At 25.1% G+C, this 17,171-nt stretch overlaps 1 protein-coding gene across 4 annotated transcripts in view; it reads left to right on the top strand.

Moving 5' to 3' along the window:
• Positions 1-17,171, top strand: part of LOC107993170 (CCR4-NOT transcription complex subunit 6) — a 587,279-nt gene that overhangs the window by 402,287 nt on the left and 167,821 nt on the right. For 2 of the 4 annotated variants that reach the window (XM_062076972.1, XM_062076971.1), the window contains exon 4: positions 1,838-1,890. The exons of the other annotated variants lie outside the window; for them this stretch is intronic. In XM_062076972.1, the coding sequence (XP_061932956.1) occupies positions 1,838-1,875 (38 nt within the window). In that variant the 3' untranslated portion in view covers positions 1,876-1,890. Of the gene's footprint in view, positions 1-1,837; positions 1,891-17,171 lie in introns of those variants that run through there. 4 annotated transcript variants of the gene reach the window in all.

Genomic DNA, 17,171 nt, shown 5'->3' with positions numbered 1-17,171 from the left:
ACCATGAACTTGTGAATTATCTTTATCTTATATTTATATTTTATCTATATATTATCTTTTACCAAAAATTAAAAAAATTAGAAACTATAATTATTTTAAAATATGTTATCGAATAATTCCTAATGAACAATATATAATATAGTTAATAATATGCATTATATTTATGATATGAAATAACTAAAAGATTAATTTAATAAGCATTAAAACAATTTTTTTTTGTAAAATTATTTCCAATAAATTTATAATACTTGATATCATCGTAAAATTTTTCTATATATAACGTAATCTTTTATTAATTTAACGAAAATTATGCTTATTTTTAAATTTGTAATATTTATTATTAATCATTTTATTTTCAATACATTTTAAAGAAAATATCTCATGAAGATTAATTTTATATTCCTTTATATGAATATAAAATCCTATTGATTGAACGAAAAATACAGATATATATGTGATTAAAAGTGATAATTGATCCTTGTAGTATAATTAAATAGATTCTTACTGTACGAACAATCTAATTACGTGAACATACACGTTCCGCCAGAGGACATGTTCGCGTAAACAAAGCAAGCTGCCGTTGTGCTTAATTTCCACGAAATCGGTAAACTAAACAACCACTCCACTGCGAAAGATAGTAGCGACTAATTCGGTCGAGCAAACAGAAAGGTTCGATCGAGTAAAAACGCATATGAGGTCGGAAACGACAAGTGAAACTCTCGTGAATCCCGCATAACGAGCTATGTTCCGCGGGGAAGACGCGGCCGAAACGTCATTGTGGTCTCGTGCACAATCGCGTTCGAGTCCACTGCATTCATTCACCGGTGAAAGCTGTTTCACCCCTCGCGCGTAGCAATGGGCTATTCGAGGCCGGTTCCCGGTGCACGAGCATAGGCCAGCCGCAGTTATCAGTAAATAAAGACGCGAGGAAATTCTATTTGCGGACAAACATCACGGCAGCGATGTGTACAAAACCCTCGACCATCGGGCTTTGCGCGGTCTTCCTAATGCACTTGGGGAAACGTCGCGAATTTTCCTGCCTCCCTTTATGCTCCACCTTCTCAAAGAGAACTTCGTAACACTTAGTCTTTGGTGTTCCTGGTACATACAGACCTTGTCTACCGTATTATTCTGCCTCGACCTCGCTCGAACTCTAAGACCGAGTTCGTGTAAGTATGTATACTCTTTCTCTTGATGGCTAATTACTTGCCGAACTTAACTTTGCTTTTGTTTATTGTTGAAGAAAAAGAGCAAGAAAGTTAGTTTTTTCCCCTTGTAAGTAGTATGAGACATTGAATTGAAACAAGATTTTGCTTCTGCCTTTTTTTATGTATGTTCTCTATTTTATTTATTTTTTATCTTTCTTTTTCTTTTTTTGGAAAAATATTTTTGGAAAAATATTGTACGTACGACGTAATTTCGAAATGTTTACTTTGGCGATTTTTCCTAATTTTGATTCTAGAAAGATTCGATTAATCGTTAAAATAAAGAACTCGATCGAGATGAAGCTCGAAAAAGCTTAAAAATGTGAAAAATATATCCTTATTTTATTAATATATAGATACATGTATAATTTTCACTGATGTATCATATAATGATATAGAATAACAATTTAAGTAATGAACATTGTATTAACTATTTAAAAAAATTTTTTAAATGTTTTAAGGTTTTTAAAATATTAAGGTTATTTATTTTAATATTGAGCTTTTTGCTATAAATATCTATATATTTTTTAATATCGATACGATTAAAAATATTAATAACAATTATAATTATAAATTATTTGTTTTCAATTTATGAACATCATGCAAAAAGAAGATATTTTTATTTGTTTCAGGTAAGAAATTTAAAATGTCCTTCTGGCAAATCTACTAATTTTCCCAATCATCGAAATGTATGTATCATTTAAATATATTTATTTTATAATATATTTATTAAATTAAATTATTTTAATTTAAAACATTAAATATATTTATTTTATAATACCAAACTGAAACTACTGTTATATTTAATTTCTGAAGATTTCTTATTTTAAAAGTTTGCCTTGTATCGGTTTATAATTTATAAATAATATTCTGTCTCATTATAAATATAGAAATTTCATTTTTATAAAACATTAATATTCGTAAAATTTTTAAGATCTTTATCTTAAAATCAAAATAAATATTGTTTAAAATATATTTATAAAATTATAAGCACATTAAATTAAGTTAAAGGCGAGAGCAATATAATGTTTTAAATTTTCAAAACACATTAAATGAAGCAAAAAAATCGACTAATTACCGTGTTAATATTAATAATTAATATTGTTCCTTCTACAAATATGCAAATAATTTGAATAAGAAATAGGATAAGCGCTATTTTGTTTTTCTTAACTTCAGAATATAATGATTTTGATTTGAAAATTATCTTATTATACTTTACATTTAAAATTATTCAAAAATTATGCATAAACTATTAAATTGAACATTATTCGTTTATTTTCATCAATTTTAAATACATTTCAAGAAAAATTATTTAAATCATTCCGAAATTTTGATTAAAAAATTTAATCAACTTTAAGAAAATCATTTGTATTTCTATATTTTTTTTAAACGAAACACATTTTTTCTTGTATATTTCGTGTTCAGAAATCTTGTGTTCATTTAATTTAAAAAATGGAAAAATATATCACATGGAATTAAATCCTCGCATTAAATTGATTAAATATCCATTTTTCTTGCCGCGTGGTAAATAAGTCTTTAAAGAGGATCCGAGGTAGGTGAGTTTTCAAGGCGAAATGAATTTTCCGTTATGCCACTTGTCGAGTCGCGGAATCTTGATTTTGCGCCTCATTTTTCATCGTCATCGAGGCCGGCCGAACTTGAGCAAAAATCTCGGCCCCCAGAATCCCGGTATAACGAGAAGAATGAAGAGCTCGTTAATACGCGTCTTCGGCACTTAGTTATCTTAAACGGTGTCAGACGGGAGTTGGCAATAAATTCCCCGTGGTTTTAATTTGCCACTGAATTCTCTCTGGAAAAGAGATGTGGGGAGAGGGAAAAGAGGAAAAAAAGGATAAAAGGAAACCAGGTGTGAGAAAGGGGGGGGAAAAAAGAAAGAGAAGCTGACGTATTAAAACGACTAGGTATAGGTCCAGTAAATTATATATCTTTCTCGAGAGTAGTGGTTCAGGTTGCTTGGAAAAAAAAAAAAAAAAAGAAAAAAAGGAAAAAAAGAAAGAAGAAAAAAAGAAAAAGCCACAGGAAAAAGTTTCAGGTAGAAATGTATAGCCACTTGAGATTACTTTCCTCTTCGTTCGCGAAATTTCGTCGGCAGAAATGGGGAGTTGTTGAGTTTTCAAATGGAAAACGTTTTTATGAATTTTTATGATACAAGAGGAGGCGATATAATTAAATTTTTCTTTCGTAATTGTATATTGACCAAATATATTTTATAGGTTTAAACACGATAATAAAGATACCCGCAACTGTTGAAAGTAACTTGGTGTGTTTGAATTGTAGCAAAAAAGAAATTTATCCTAATATTACACTTCTCTCAAGGTATATTACAATTCTACCAAAGTTTAAAATTGGATTTTGCGAAATACAGTAGGACTTCATATAAAACTGTCAGGGGACAAACAAAGTTATAAGTAATTTGTTCGTATAATAAAGTTCAGCTACAGTCCCACCATGATTATGATTTTTTATTTATTTGTTCACAAAACATTAAGATATTCATTGGATTCATAGAAGATATTCATATTATATAAAAATATTTTAATTAATGAGCAATTTAAATTTGCATTATTTACAAATTTTTTTTATATTTCAACTTTTGTGTTTGTTTATTTCATTTAAAAAGTTATAATATAAAGATGATTTTTCAAAAACAATAATAATTATTTGACATTTAAATGAATTAACCTAACAAAGATACAAAATATTTTTTTCAATTATTATATTAGATTAAAATAAAGATGTTCATATAAATGAATATGCTCAGAGCATATTTGATTGAAGTTCAGCTAATCGTTATTGAAATTTTATTATAAATGGATAAGATCATATTATATAAGTAAAGAAAGTAAATAAAGAATATTATAGCAAGAAATCTTTTTTACATAGAACTGTATAATATTAAATAATTCTCATCCATCAAATTCGCGCTAATTCCTGTACTAGAATCACAGCTCATATTATCATAGATCTTTTTGTTGCCTTCGGTTGTGTAAGTATTCGCCATGCAATTAGTGTCAAAGCTTAAGACATTTATTATCGATAAAACAGTATACGTACATGTGCGGTCTCTACACATAGAACGTCTAACACACAGAACGTCCAACACACACACATACACACATACATGGACGAAAGGCGTAAATAGATGAATCTGAGAGTTGCAGTTAAGTTGGTCTCACGACTTTTCTTGGGACTTCCGTGTCGTCGAATCGGATTTATAGCTTTCATAATGGCCACTAAACGCTTATGCTATTTCGTAATGCGCTCAACCGTGCTACTGTACATTCTCTGCCGGTAATGAGAATCGACTTCGAAGTTCGATTCATTCTTGAGGATACCTGATTGGTTCGACGAATATAATCGAAGAATTGTTCGATTACTCGAACAATCGAAATGTGAATATATTGGTTTTGCACGTTTGATTCTCATTTTGCTATATTCTGTAACTATTTGTTTTTATTTTGAATAAAATAGCAAAGAAAATAGTTTTATCAACAAAGTATGTATTAGATTGTCGCATTTGAAACACATAATTTCAATAATTTGTAAAATAATTGAACATAATTTGAATGGTTTATTATAAAAATGTAAATTGTAATGAATTATATTTTGACAACAAATTTTTTGTATAAGTTGCAATTTTAATATAACCTATAAAATATTATTAAAATTCTCTTAATATCATATATAATAATTATAATAATTATTTTATATATAATCATATATAATAATTATTTTATACATTAATTTATAAGGAAAATTTTAACGAGGATTTTCGAATCTTTCATTCATTAAAATATTACAATTAAAAAATTACAATAATTATAAAGAATAAACGAAGGAATGATTAGTTATTAACAATTAATTCACTCAATTAGTTAAATCTTATTTTTCGAGATGGGTGAGATATTTTATTAAATTTGTTGAGATTTAATAACAGAGGTATAAAAATGATTTTTTTTTTATTTTATAAAAAATTTATCTCGATATTTTTTCAATATATAACATGTTAATTTCAATATATGTTATTAAAGATCAAATTAAATTTCATATAATAAATAATTCAAATAATGAATAAAATGGAATATATTTAAGAAATGGATAATTAAAGGTATAGGATAGATATTCTTCTCTTCTTAAGCGTGAAAAAAGATTATGTATGTAACATAAGTTCGAAATCCTTTTTGACGTGTAAAAACTTTTTGCTCACTTCGAAAAAGCTCTCAGTAGAATCACGAATACTGACATCACTTTTTTCTGTTAAAAGTAAATACATTTTGCAATAAAACAAGCTATTCTGACGTTGAAAGCCGTTTATGTCATAATAAATCAACTTCTATCTAAACATTTAATAGTTAAAAAAAAGCTTTTCAGAATGACTTATTTTAGTATCGAATAGGCAGATATTTATTTTACATATAAACAATCTAAAAATTGTATATAATCGATGCATATATTATATATCTATTATAACAGAAAGAAATCATTTTCACCGGTATATATAAATCTAAAATATTTATTAAAAAAAAAATCTTTATTTCGAAGAGAAAGAATTTTCAGAATTATATTTATATTTTTTGGTTATAGAAAGAATAATATACGATAACGAAATTTGATTATTTATTTTTGAAGCATCGCTATATAGTAAAAATATCTTATAAATAAATGGAAGATCAAATAATGTAACATTTTAATTAAATGCGAATAAAATTTAATCAATAGAGACAGTAATTCATAAGGAAATAAAAATGATAGAAAATATTTGTCTATGATATAATAATGAATTAAATATTATTATAATGCACAGATAATATATTTCATTATTGATTGTCTTTATATCTTTATTACAAAAAAAATAAATTTAATATTTGTTACATTTTATTGTCTATACTAATTGTTTAATTATCACAAATAGATGAGGCATTATTACTTGTGCTTCAAAGCACATTATTTGAAGAAATATAAGTTACATGCTAAAAAATTTTGCAAGTTAAAATCATTTTTATCATGTAAATATAAGATTTTATTTTATTTTCTAATATATCTACGCATTATGATTAGACTTTATTATTATTTTATTATAATTTAATGAAAGCATAAGAATATATATTCAAGAGTTTTCATTATTTATTTCCATAATTGGAAGATAAAATTGAAACCAATTACTGTATTTTCGATATTCGAGAAGTGCATATACAAATAATCCGATTAATTTGTAGAATTTATTATTCATGCATTAATCAAGACTTGTATGCTTCGTTTCGCTTCTCTCTTTAATAGATTATTATATAGAATAATGGCTAAATATTTTAATTATCTTCGCATCAATCTCGTATTCTTTGCATAGCGCAATATTTTCATTTCAATAATCACATATATTATCGCAAATTAGATACTTGAATCTTAAAATGTTGAAGATAAACATATTTTTGGTTTGTTTTAATCGAATTATAGTATTTATTAAAGTCTATTTATAGTATCTGATATAGCATGATCTGACTAAAATCACACAAATATCCTTGGATATCTTCAATTAAGAGTATTGTATCGTCACGTTATGCAAATGTGTTGTTTTTCTAAAGGAAAATATTACTTTAAAATTACCTCAAAAATCTCCAGTTTAAAACATCTTTTATACAGAATGGCTCTAATAATTTGGACAGATTAAAATTCTGTTTCAAGCAAAATTGTAGAAGAAATTAAAATGTCTCTTGAGTTTTCAATAACTTTTTATGTTTCATACGAAACATTAATTTATGCAAAAAAAAAATATTCTTCTATATTTAATATAAAATAAATACAACGTAAGAATTTATTTATACGTTTATTTTATATATATGGCACAAAAAATCAATATATGCAAAATAAAAATTGTAGAATTCTATTTTAAAAAAAATATGCAATTGCACTGATCCATAGATTGTATCTACCAAAAAACTATAGATAAATATAAATAAAGTATATTAACTTAAAATCAAAATTTATCTATAATTCATATTTTTTGTTTTTATCTAAAATTTTATATTTTTTGTTTTGCGATTATTGAAAACGTGAAAACGTTTTTGATAAAATTAACATTGTAATTTATTGAGACAGAAAAATGTAATTAGATATACCTTATTTTCAAAATAGATATTATAAATCAATAATTCTGTTGTTAAAACTGTATAACATTTTTTTTTATGATTTTTTTCTTCAACTTCGCTTAGTACAAAGTTATAGCTTGCCCCAGTTACTAAAACCATCTTGCTATACTACATTTGATGAGATCCAAAAATGCTTGTGTGAGATGGACCGTGGTATAAACGGACTCTTACGCCAACTTCATCCTTGCTCAATAAAACGCGCTCGTGTTTGCTTGTCGCGATACGATAAACAAATTCCTCGTCGTTGGTTGCACGATGTTGCCCGGATCTTTCGAACTGGATTCGTGTAACCGACTTCAAAAAGAGCGGATTCACAGCACGGACGAATGCGTTGGGAAAACGCGATAGAAATTTTCAATTTTGCGGCCGATCAGCCTGATCCGGTGAAAAGAAGAAAATTTCGATAGTTTCACAATGTTGTGGAAAACCGAGCTTTGTTGGTTGAGACCAGTTCGGATAAAAGCTCATTGGTAATGTATGATGTAATGGATCTTCGACGTATGATATGATTTTGATCTGTTTCGAGAATCGTATCGAGCTAAATTCAGTGAATTTGAATAATTTTAAATTTAAATTGTTAATCGTTTTGAAAATATTAAGAATTTTGATTGGAGAATTTTTCGATTATATTTCACTTATTTTATCATTCTTGTCAATATTATCTGATATAGGTAGACAAGAATAAGAGTAGAATAGAAAATTGATAATATAAATAAAATAAAATAATTCAAAAGTTTTGAATTTCTATTCTTCGAAACTTTTGAGATCTTTGCGATGGTGAAGACTTTCAATATTTCAGAAATTGTTGAAACTTTTTAAACTCTCAACAATTTTTCAACACATTCGCAACGATTCGTAAATTAGATCACAGTGAAATGTCTATATTTATCCGCCTCTATATTTATCGAATTCAATATTCGTCAAAAAAATGCTATATTCGTTCAAAAATCTATATTCATCGTTAACAATTTCTTATCGTATTCATCATGATTTTTCAATGAAAATTAAATTTTTGCTTAAAATTTTATTTATTTCGAAATCGAAAATGATTATTTCTTTTGTTATTAATTTTTCCATTAATTCTTTTCCATTAATTGAAAAAATTTTATTCTATATTCGTCTAAAAGAATAGGGAAATTTCACTTCTTTATTTGAAACGATTTATAAATTTTTTAATTTATTAATTTTTTAATTTAAATTTTAATTGATAATTATTAAATAATGCAAGAAAATTATTTTGACGTCGAAAGCAATTATATTAAAACCTATAACATATAAAACATAAGTATAAGTATACAACCATATTATATATTATTGAACAAATATTGACAATTGAACAAAGAATCGAAAAACAATTAAAGATTGACAGAAACAACTGATCGTGATTATATATAAATTAAATTATAGATTATGGAATCGATATATGTATATATTTACATTTGTCGCCTATTTAATAACAATTTCGGCATAATTATTCATATATCGACACAAGATATATATATATATCTAACTATTTTTATTTAATTTTTTCCAAAAATATAAAATATAAAATATAAAGTTCTTTTTCATTTTTGCATCATTATTTCACATAAATATATGTAGTATGACAATTAACATTCCGAACTAATTGTATTAATTTTCTGTGATCCTGCTCCTCATCAATAATTAACATCAATAATTAACATCTAATTACCAAGGGCGATATACAATCGTTAGCATAATTAGCAAAATAAATTGTTGTAAATTCATAAGAAAATGTATCAATGCTGTATTATTATCGTTAAGAGACAAAAAGACTAAAAAGAAATTTATTATTTTTGGTATAAACAAAAAATTTTTATTGTTTCATATAAATTTTTGTTTTGTTTCATATAAATATTAAAACACAATTTTTTTTAGAATAATATCTCTCCTGTCTAATAATTTATTTCTTAAAAAAATATATATAAATTTTGAATTTTATATACATAACGAATTTCAACGCAAATATTCAATTTAATTCGATACTGATCGAGTTTCGAAATCGAAGTGATTCGAAGCGTTTTCAAATCCCATCAACTAGTGAACACTCCTCTAACTCTGATGAGTAAAGGCGCGTTTGTTTTAATGAAAATCCCTCTGTATCGAGGAGGAGAAAGCAGAAGAAGAATGGCAGCAAACGCTAGACGAAACGACGAGATGAACCGTAAACGTATAATAATGCCTTGTACACCGAGTGCACCGAGCACCCAATCCTCGATGCCGCTGCTCCTCCTCGGTCCGCCGCCATACCGGATTCTCAATATCCTCGCTTATTACCGGTGGTCCCTCGCTTTGCCTTCCACTTTACGGAAGGGAATTTCTTCCGTTGCGAGTAGTAGTCCACCGTGTCTGGACGAACGGCGGATACTCTTCCTTTGCCCATCCCTGGATTCGAGTACGCCACGATTATCGTACAGACGGGGGGATTCGTGCCAAGCCGGTTTGTCTTTGACATCTGTCGGCCCTGTTCCAACCTCGCATTTCACTACCTTGCCTTTGAGAGATTATTGCACACCGATATTTAATTAGATGGCACTGAGCGTGAAGTGCGTCCCTATCATTTTCTGTCTTTTTATCGATTAAAAATTTTAGTATGAATTGTGTTGATTTGTATTGTCCAGGATGTTTGTCTTTTAAAGGAAGAATGGACACATATATGTCGTATGAAGATGATTTTTCTTAAATAGAATTATGTAATTTCTAAAGCATTAATGTAATTTGTTATTTTTTTATAAAAAAAATATTTATTCATTTGAAAAAAATTCATATTGAAAAAAATTAGTTTAGAAAACTTGAACTGTTCATGCAAATTCCTTATCATACAATAAGTTTTATTTAACAATAAATTTCATTCACTTTATCGAAAAATTATATTTTGAATAACTAAACTTTGTAAATTGTTTAATTTAAAAAAAATATATAGGAAAAACGGATTTATTTATGGTTTATTTATGACTTATTTATGGATTATATTTAAATTCGCAGTTAAATTTATATCAAATAACAATAATTATCAATAATAATTAGATATAGATAATTAAATATATCAAATATTATTATATAACCGATTTTAATAATGGAAATATTACAAATATTATTAATACGTGATATATAAATAAATATGATATAAATAATATAGAAATTATTTTTTACTTTATCGTTCTTTTTTTGTATATATTATTTTTTCTGAAATTGAATAAAATTAAATGTTATGAATTGAGTACGAACCATAAACAAAAATTAAAATTTCATTTTTAATCGCCTAAAGCTATCAATAATCAATAAAGTAAATGAAATATTGAGCGAATATTTTTTCGACAATATCGGTTAACGGTATTAAATACTTCTCAAGTTTCGATCATGACATCATTGATGTATCTGTAATCTGTTGTAATTCTATGTTGCAAATATGTAAAACCGTATTATGTATGTAAGAAATTTATAAATTATCTCGATTATAAAATATTATACATTCAAATTGTAATTATATAGAGAATGAATTATAATAACTTGAATTACTGTCGAGGGATAGAGTAAACATAAATTTATCAATAATTATTGACAATTGAATAATATAACGATGGATAATACAAATTGCCGGTAATATCGGGTATATGCTAATTACTTATCGTACAGAATATTGAAGTAAAGAGTATACTGGTCCGTTATGTTATTATTAGGGAGTACTTCTCATATAAATGATAAGTGTACAGAGAAAGAGGAAACTTCTTTGCCATTTTTTATGAACAATTTTATATATATTACAAATTTGCAGTAATTTTCGAATAATTATTTTTTTAATGAGAATCCCTATCGAAATTGATTCAGCAATATGGGAAAAGAAATAAACTGTTTATTCCTTAAGAAAATAAATAAAATTGCACAAATTGGTGTAATTAAGTACTACGTATAATAATCGAAAACTCTATTACATCACAATCCTATCACGAATAAATTTATACATGTGAATAAATTGTTTATATCTAATCCACCTAATTCTAACTATTTTTTAATTATTAAAAGTTTATATCTATATAAGAGAATTTCATGAAACATTTTTTCCAAAATGCAACATCATGTATCAAATATTATAAATGTAAAAACAATTATATTTAATCAATTAATTTCTTTCTTGTTTTAATTTATATTAATACAAAATATATTTTCAAACAATTTAAAAAAATTCTGAATTAAGACATTATTCAGAAATTTATTTAATCCAAAAATTAATTTTGATGAAAGTTTGTATCAACATATAACATAATGAATTATACATATATACAATGAAACAATTTTTTTTTCTAACTGAACTCAGTTTAAGAAGTGAAATCAATAAGTTTCAACGTTTATCCTTTAACTAATGATAGCTAATAATAGTGATTACACTTTAATTGCACATCATAGGCTATATTTCGAATTTAACAGAATAATGCCACGTCTTGAAGCTGTATCCTATCTAGATTCAACACGAATCTATAAATATTAACACTACATTTACTTACGGTTATCGTCAAAACGTCGATAATCCATCGATAGTGATTAACAGTACGTCCAGTCTGGAAGCGGATGCGGTGTAATGAACCATAACGCCTCGTTGAAGCGAGGGAATCGCAATTGAGGGGTTTCGTCGAAAAAAATACCCGCGGGAAAATACGGCTCGACTTGTCGGAGACGAAGGGTCGAAGATCATAGTCGCATATTTATCCGGCATCGTTCCCATCAAATTTTTTCTACGTGAATATCATGAACGATCATACGAATAGAAGTGGTGGCGAAGCGTAGTGAAATATACAAGGTGGTTCAAAATTTATGATATGAAATGAGATTAGGAAAATTCTACGGTTCGAAGTGAAACGAAAATCAAGTTTGAAAATTTTTCAAGTCAAAGGAAAATTAGTTAACTCATTATGGGATGAATTGAATAATAGAAGTTAAAGTTATTTTAACTGTGAAAATGAGTAAGAAATACATTTTAGAATACACTTTTTTTCACACTTTTTTTAGAAATTAATTTTTGAGAAAATCCTGAAAATATTTTTGAATTTCTTTTTTGTTTCTTTTTGAAAATGAGACTTTATATTTTATTCCATATTTTCATTTTATTTCGAACCATAGAATGATTTCATTTATATGAATTATGATTAATTAATTGAATATATATTTTTCAATAATATCACAATAGAATAATATCACAATAGAATCGATTATTCAAACTAAGAGATGATTGAAAGAATCAAATATTCGGAGAAATCGAAATGAAATATTTGGCAGTTAATTTTCAAATTTAAATTTCATTTTTAAAAAAATTTTATCAAATTTATGATAAATTTATGATGTGTGTAATGATTAGTGTATTTTACATAATTTGTTATATATTTTATATAAGTTATATAATATATATTATGAAAGTGTAAATTTTTAGATATCAATTTTTACTTCAAAATTCAATTTCAATATAAGACCTCATTTTATTCTATTCGAAAATTTATATAATATAATGATGTTCATTTTATATTATATATGTATACTACTTAAACATTCATTTTGTTGTATTTACTTAAACGTTCTTTAATATAACAAAAGCAAAAATTGAATACATTTTAACTGCATAAAATGTCTAATAATAAGAAAAACGAAAAGATCTTCTAAGATTAAAAATTAGAATATCATCTAATTTTTCTTTCTTTAATCTTTATTTTTCATTATTTTTTACTCCTATTTTATCTTTTTTAAATATGATTCTTTAAATATGAATAATTATAACTTCACAATTCCTGTTTGCTCTCAAGTATACATATATTTTTAGTATTTTGAATTGCATCATTAGCAGTAAGTCTATCAGGATGTCTTAACAATTTCCATAACGAGGCATATTCTCGAGAGATTCGATCCACTAGGCTCTAAATTAATAAAGCTAAATTAATTTCCTTAATTCAGCTTTTTAACTTGAAGCAATTATGTAAAAAACTTCGTTTTCATCGCTTCAAGATAATTTTTTTTTCTAGTTGGTAAGCAAACAATACTCGATTACATGTATATTTTATCAGTTAATTTATCAGTTAATTACGCTAATACATTTCGAAGTACACTTACATTGCATTATGTATTATCCTTGTGCAGAATATTCAAGAAATAATTTATTTGGAATTATATTCTATTCTTTCTAAAAGTCATATAAACGAAAGTCATAAAAATTTTTATTTTTCAGTTGTAACTGAATATTTTAGGTACACTTTAAACTTATTTATAAAATGATTTTCTTAGTATTATAATGTAAAAAGAAATCATTTTTCAGTTAATTTCATCCATATAAATAACATCTATTTATTCAGTATATTAGAATAAAACATCTTAATAAACGTTTTAATTATATAAAATGAATAAATAAATGCCAAAATGACTTATTGAATTGTAACATTTATAACAGAAAATTATAATTCTATAATTCTTGTACAGCTATTTGAAGCGAACAAAATGTGTCTATTAAAAAAAAAAATTTTTAAGGAGAACACAACAAAAGTTTGACTATTTATTTCTATGCCATCATAATATACATCATAAATCAATATTAAAAATTCTAGAAAATTTGAAACTTTTTTTGAAAACCTATAAATGAAAATTGATTTATAACTAAAATACACATTAATAATGAATGTTTTTTAAAGTAAGTTAAGTTTGAGAAGGAAACGAGTAGATAAAAGTTCGTAAAATTCGCAAATTCAGCGTCCGTAGTTTTTACCGAATTGAAATAACTTTCTTCCAACTTTCTTCTTTTTAAATTGTGAAGAATAGCAGATAATATATCATGCTTATGTTACCGAATGAATCAATTTTTTTTCATAGAAGAGTCAAGAAATTTATAAACAAAAATAGTTCTTGTTAAATTTCAAAATGAAGTTAACAACTTGTTAAATTATATTAAGTACAGTTTTCTTTGAATTACTAATTACGTAAAACCATGTATAATAACATTAATGAAAAATCATCAATTGTCTTCGTTATGAATTTAATTTTTAAATAAAAAAGAATTGCAGACTTAGTGTGATAAGATTAGATATAAATTTTTTATGCAAATATCATACATAGTATCATAAATACCTGTTTGTATGCTCTTATACGTAAATTATTTGAAGATTAATTAATTAGTAAACAGGATGCTTCAGAAATAAATAATCAAATTTTGATTCCGTATTTTATTTTTCTTATGGATAAAAAAAAACTATATAAACATAAATCTGAAAATTTTTTGTCTATATAATAGAGTATTTTAGATTAATACTTAGATTTAATACTTTAATATTTATTTACTTTAGATTTAATACTTAAAATTTACTCAAAGAAATTTTTAAGAATGATTTTCTTCTACAACATTACATTACATTGATTTTATGTTTTTTTACAATTTTGTTTATTTCGTCCATAAATAAAATATATATCTGTTCTTTAGATATTAGAATAAGACATTCTAATAAAATTGTTCTAATAAAAAATAATTTACTACGAAATATATTGTCTTTCATATCATAATCAGAACTATAATACTTATACTTTTAATGAAAGAAAATGTAAACCAGTGCTCATAATTTTATATATGACAAATATATTCATGTTTTGAAATGACCAAAAAATTTAGAATTTTAGAAAATTTTTGGATTTATATAATATAATAAAAAAATAATGAGATATGTAAGATTGTAAATTTTTTACTTTTTTCAAAGTAATTTCTGGGATTAAAAATAATTAAAAATATTAATGCGTTGCCTGTATGCGTTATTTTTATGATTCTTAAATTTGATATATTAAATTTGATATATTCTTAAATTTGTACACATATATCAATAACGATAACAATAATTATTAATTAAAATTTCTGTCTTTAATGCTTCATATTTTTTATTTCTTTTTTTAATTAAAATTGAAATTAAAAAATAATTCGATTTCAATTCGAGTATAATATCGAAGAAAGTAACAAAATAAATAAACACAAAGAAGATACAAAAAGAAAATTTTTAAATTCTCCTCGGATCTATGATCCAAAATAAAATTTACATAAATAGTATTTATTAAATATGTAACTAATAGATTTATATAATTTATGTAACTTATTTATTTATATAAATAATTTTAATCCTATATATATGCTATATATAATATTTATAAAAGATTGTCACAATAAAAAACAATAATTAAAGAAATACGAATAGCAGGATAAAATTAATAAATGACTAACGTAGAAATTGCATAAAATTTGTAGAAAATTATTTTAAACAAAAGAAAAGTAAAAAGTTTGCATTCATATGTAATCTTCTTCATTCTTAGAGAAAACAGAACGCGACATTAAAGTTAGACATCTATTTCTTCAAGTACTTTATAGAAATTATGTAATTAATAAATTTAGAGAAATTATATATATATATAGAAACATATATAATGAAGAAATTTCATTCTTCGATAAATTAATGAGAGCCATTTAATGCATCGTGTATTCCAATTATCGATATATCACGATTTTAATATGAAAGGATGTGTTCCATGGGATGAATGAAACACGTTAACCTGTTATGCATGTGCGTAATCCTTGTAACGCCGCTCAATTCATTCATATGCTAATGGAAATTAATGCGTTCCGCCCCCCGGTATCTACGCACTCCTCTGTCGAGTATAATATTTGCATCATCGATGTTTCCACGTTTCTCAACCTGAATACATGATCTTCGACTGGAGTGCAAGTCGCATGTTTGACAGATGGTGAATGCACGGTGCATCGTTCTGTCGAAATATGCGACGATACGATTCGGGGAATTTTGGCACTAGATGAGAATTCGAGTTTTGGCATTTGAATATTAATGCGCGTTATGCAAATTGCAGCACATTTCGTGTACGCTTTTATGAAATATTAATGAACTTTCCGTCTGTGTGCACTGTTTGTTTGTCCTGTAAACGTGTTTATGCGTATTTTCGCACTTTTATGCGGAATACCGAGTATATATAAGGAATAAATAGGAATTATCGAGGAATAAAAAGGTTTTATAAAAAATGTTATTGAGAGATAAGATTATTTGATAAGGACGATTTTTTTAATATGTTGTTATCAACACTTGATGGTTATAAAAGCTCAATTATTGTTTATTAAAAAAGTTATTAATAAAAACAGTTTAGGTTAGATCTTAGATTAGATTCGATTATTAAAAAGTTATTAATCTAATTCTAATTCTCAATATAAATTATGAAGGAATAAAATAAATTTTTGATTTGACATCAATTGATTTATATTAATTTTTATATTAAATTTTACTTCAAATCAAAACTAAATATTCATTTATTAATTGAATTGTTACATTTGATTTAATTTAATTTTCTTAATTTAACTTAATTATTTAGTAGCAAATCTGATTAAAACTAACTTCATTTTATTTTAAATAAATAAAATAATATTATTCAGGATGATGATTTTGATAATGTATTATAAAATTATCAAAAAATCACCAAAGAATATATCTTTGTGAGTTAAAATAACTTAAAAATATAATTAGTAAAAATATAATGTTTAAATTGATATTAAATTTTAAATATATATAATTTATAATTATTTAAAATTTAATTTTATTAATTAAAATAAATATTAAAATTAAAATCTATATTATTTTTGCTAATGAAGAATAAATTTATTCATTTTAAAAGTATAAAATTTTAGAAGCAATAAATTCTTCAAAAACATCGATTTGATTCTTGAAAACTTTTATGAAAGAAGTTATTGCAATGCTTAAAGTAATGTATTATT

Source organism: Apis cerana, linkage group LG7 (assembly GCF_029169275.1).
Source record: "Apis cerana isolate GH-2021 linkage group LG7, AcerK_1.0, whole genome shotgun sequence".
Lineage (NCBI taxonomy): Eukaryota > Metazoa > Arthropoda > Insecta > Hymenoptera > Apidae > Apis > Apis cerana.
Note: the sequence above shows the minus strand (reverse complement) of the source record. Positions and strands in the feature narration are given on the sequence as shown.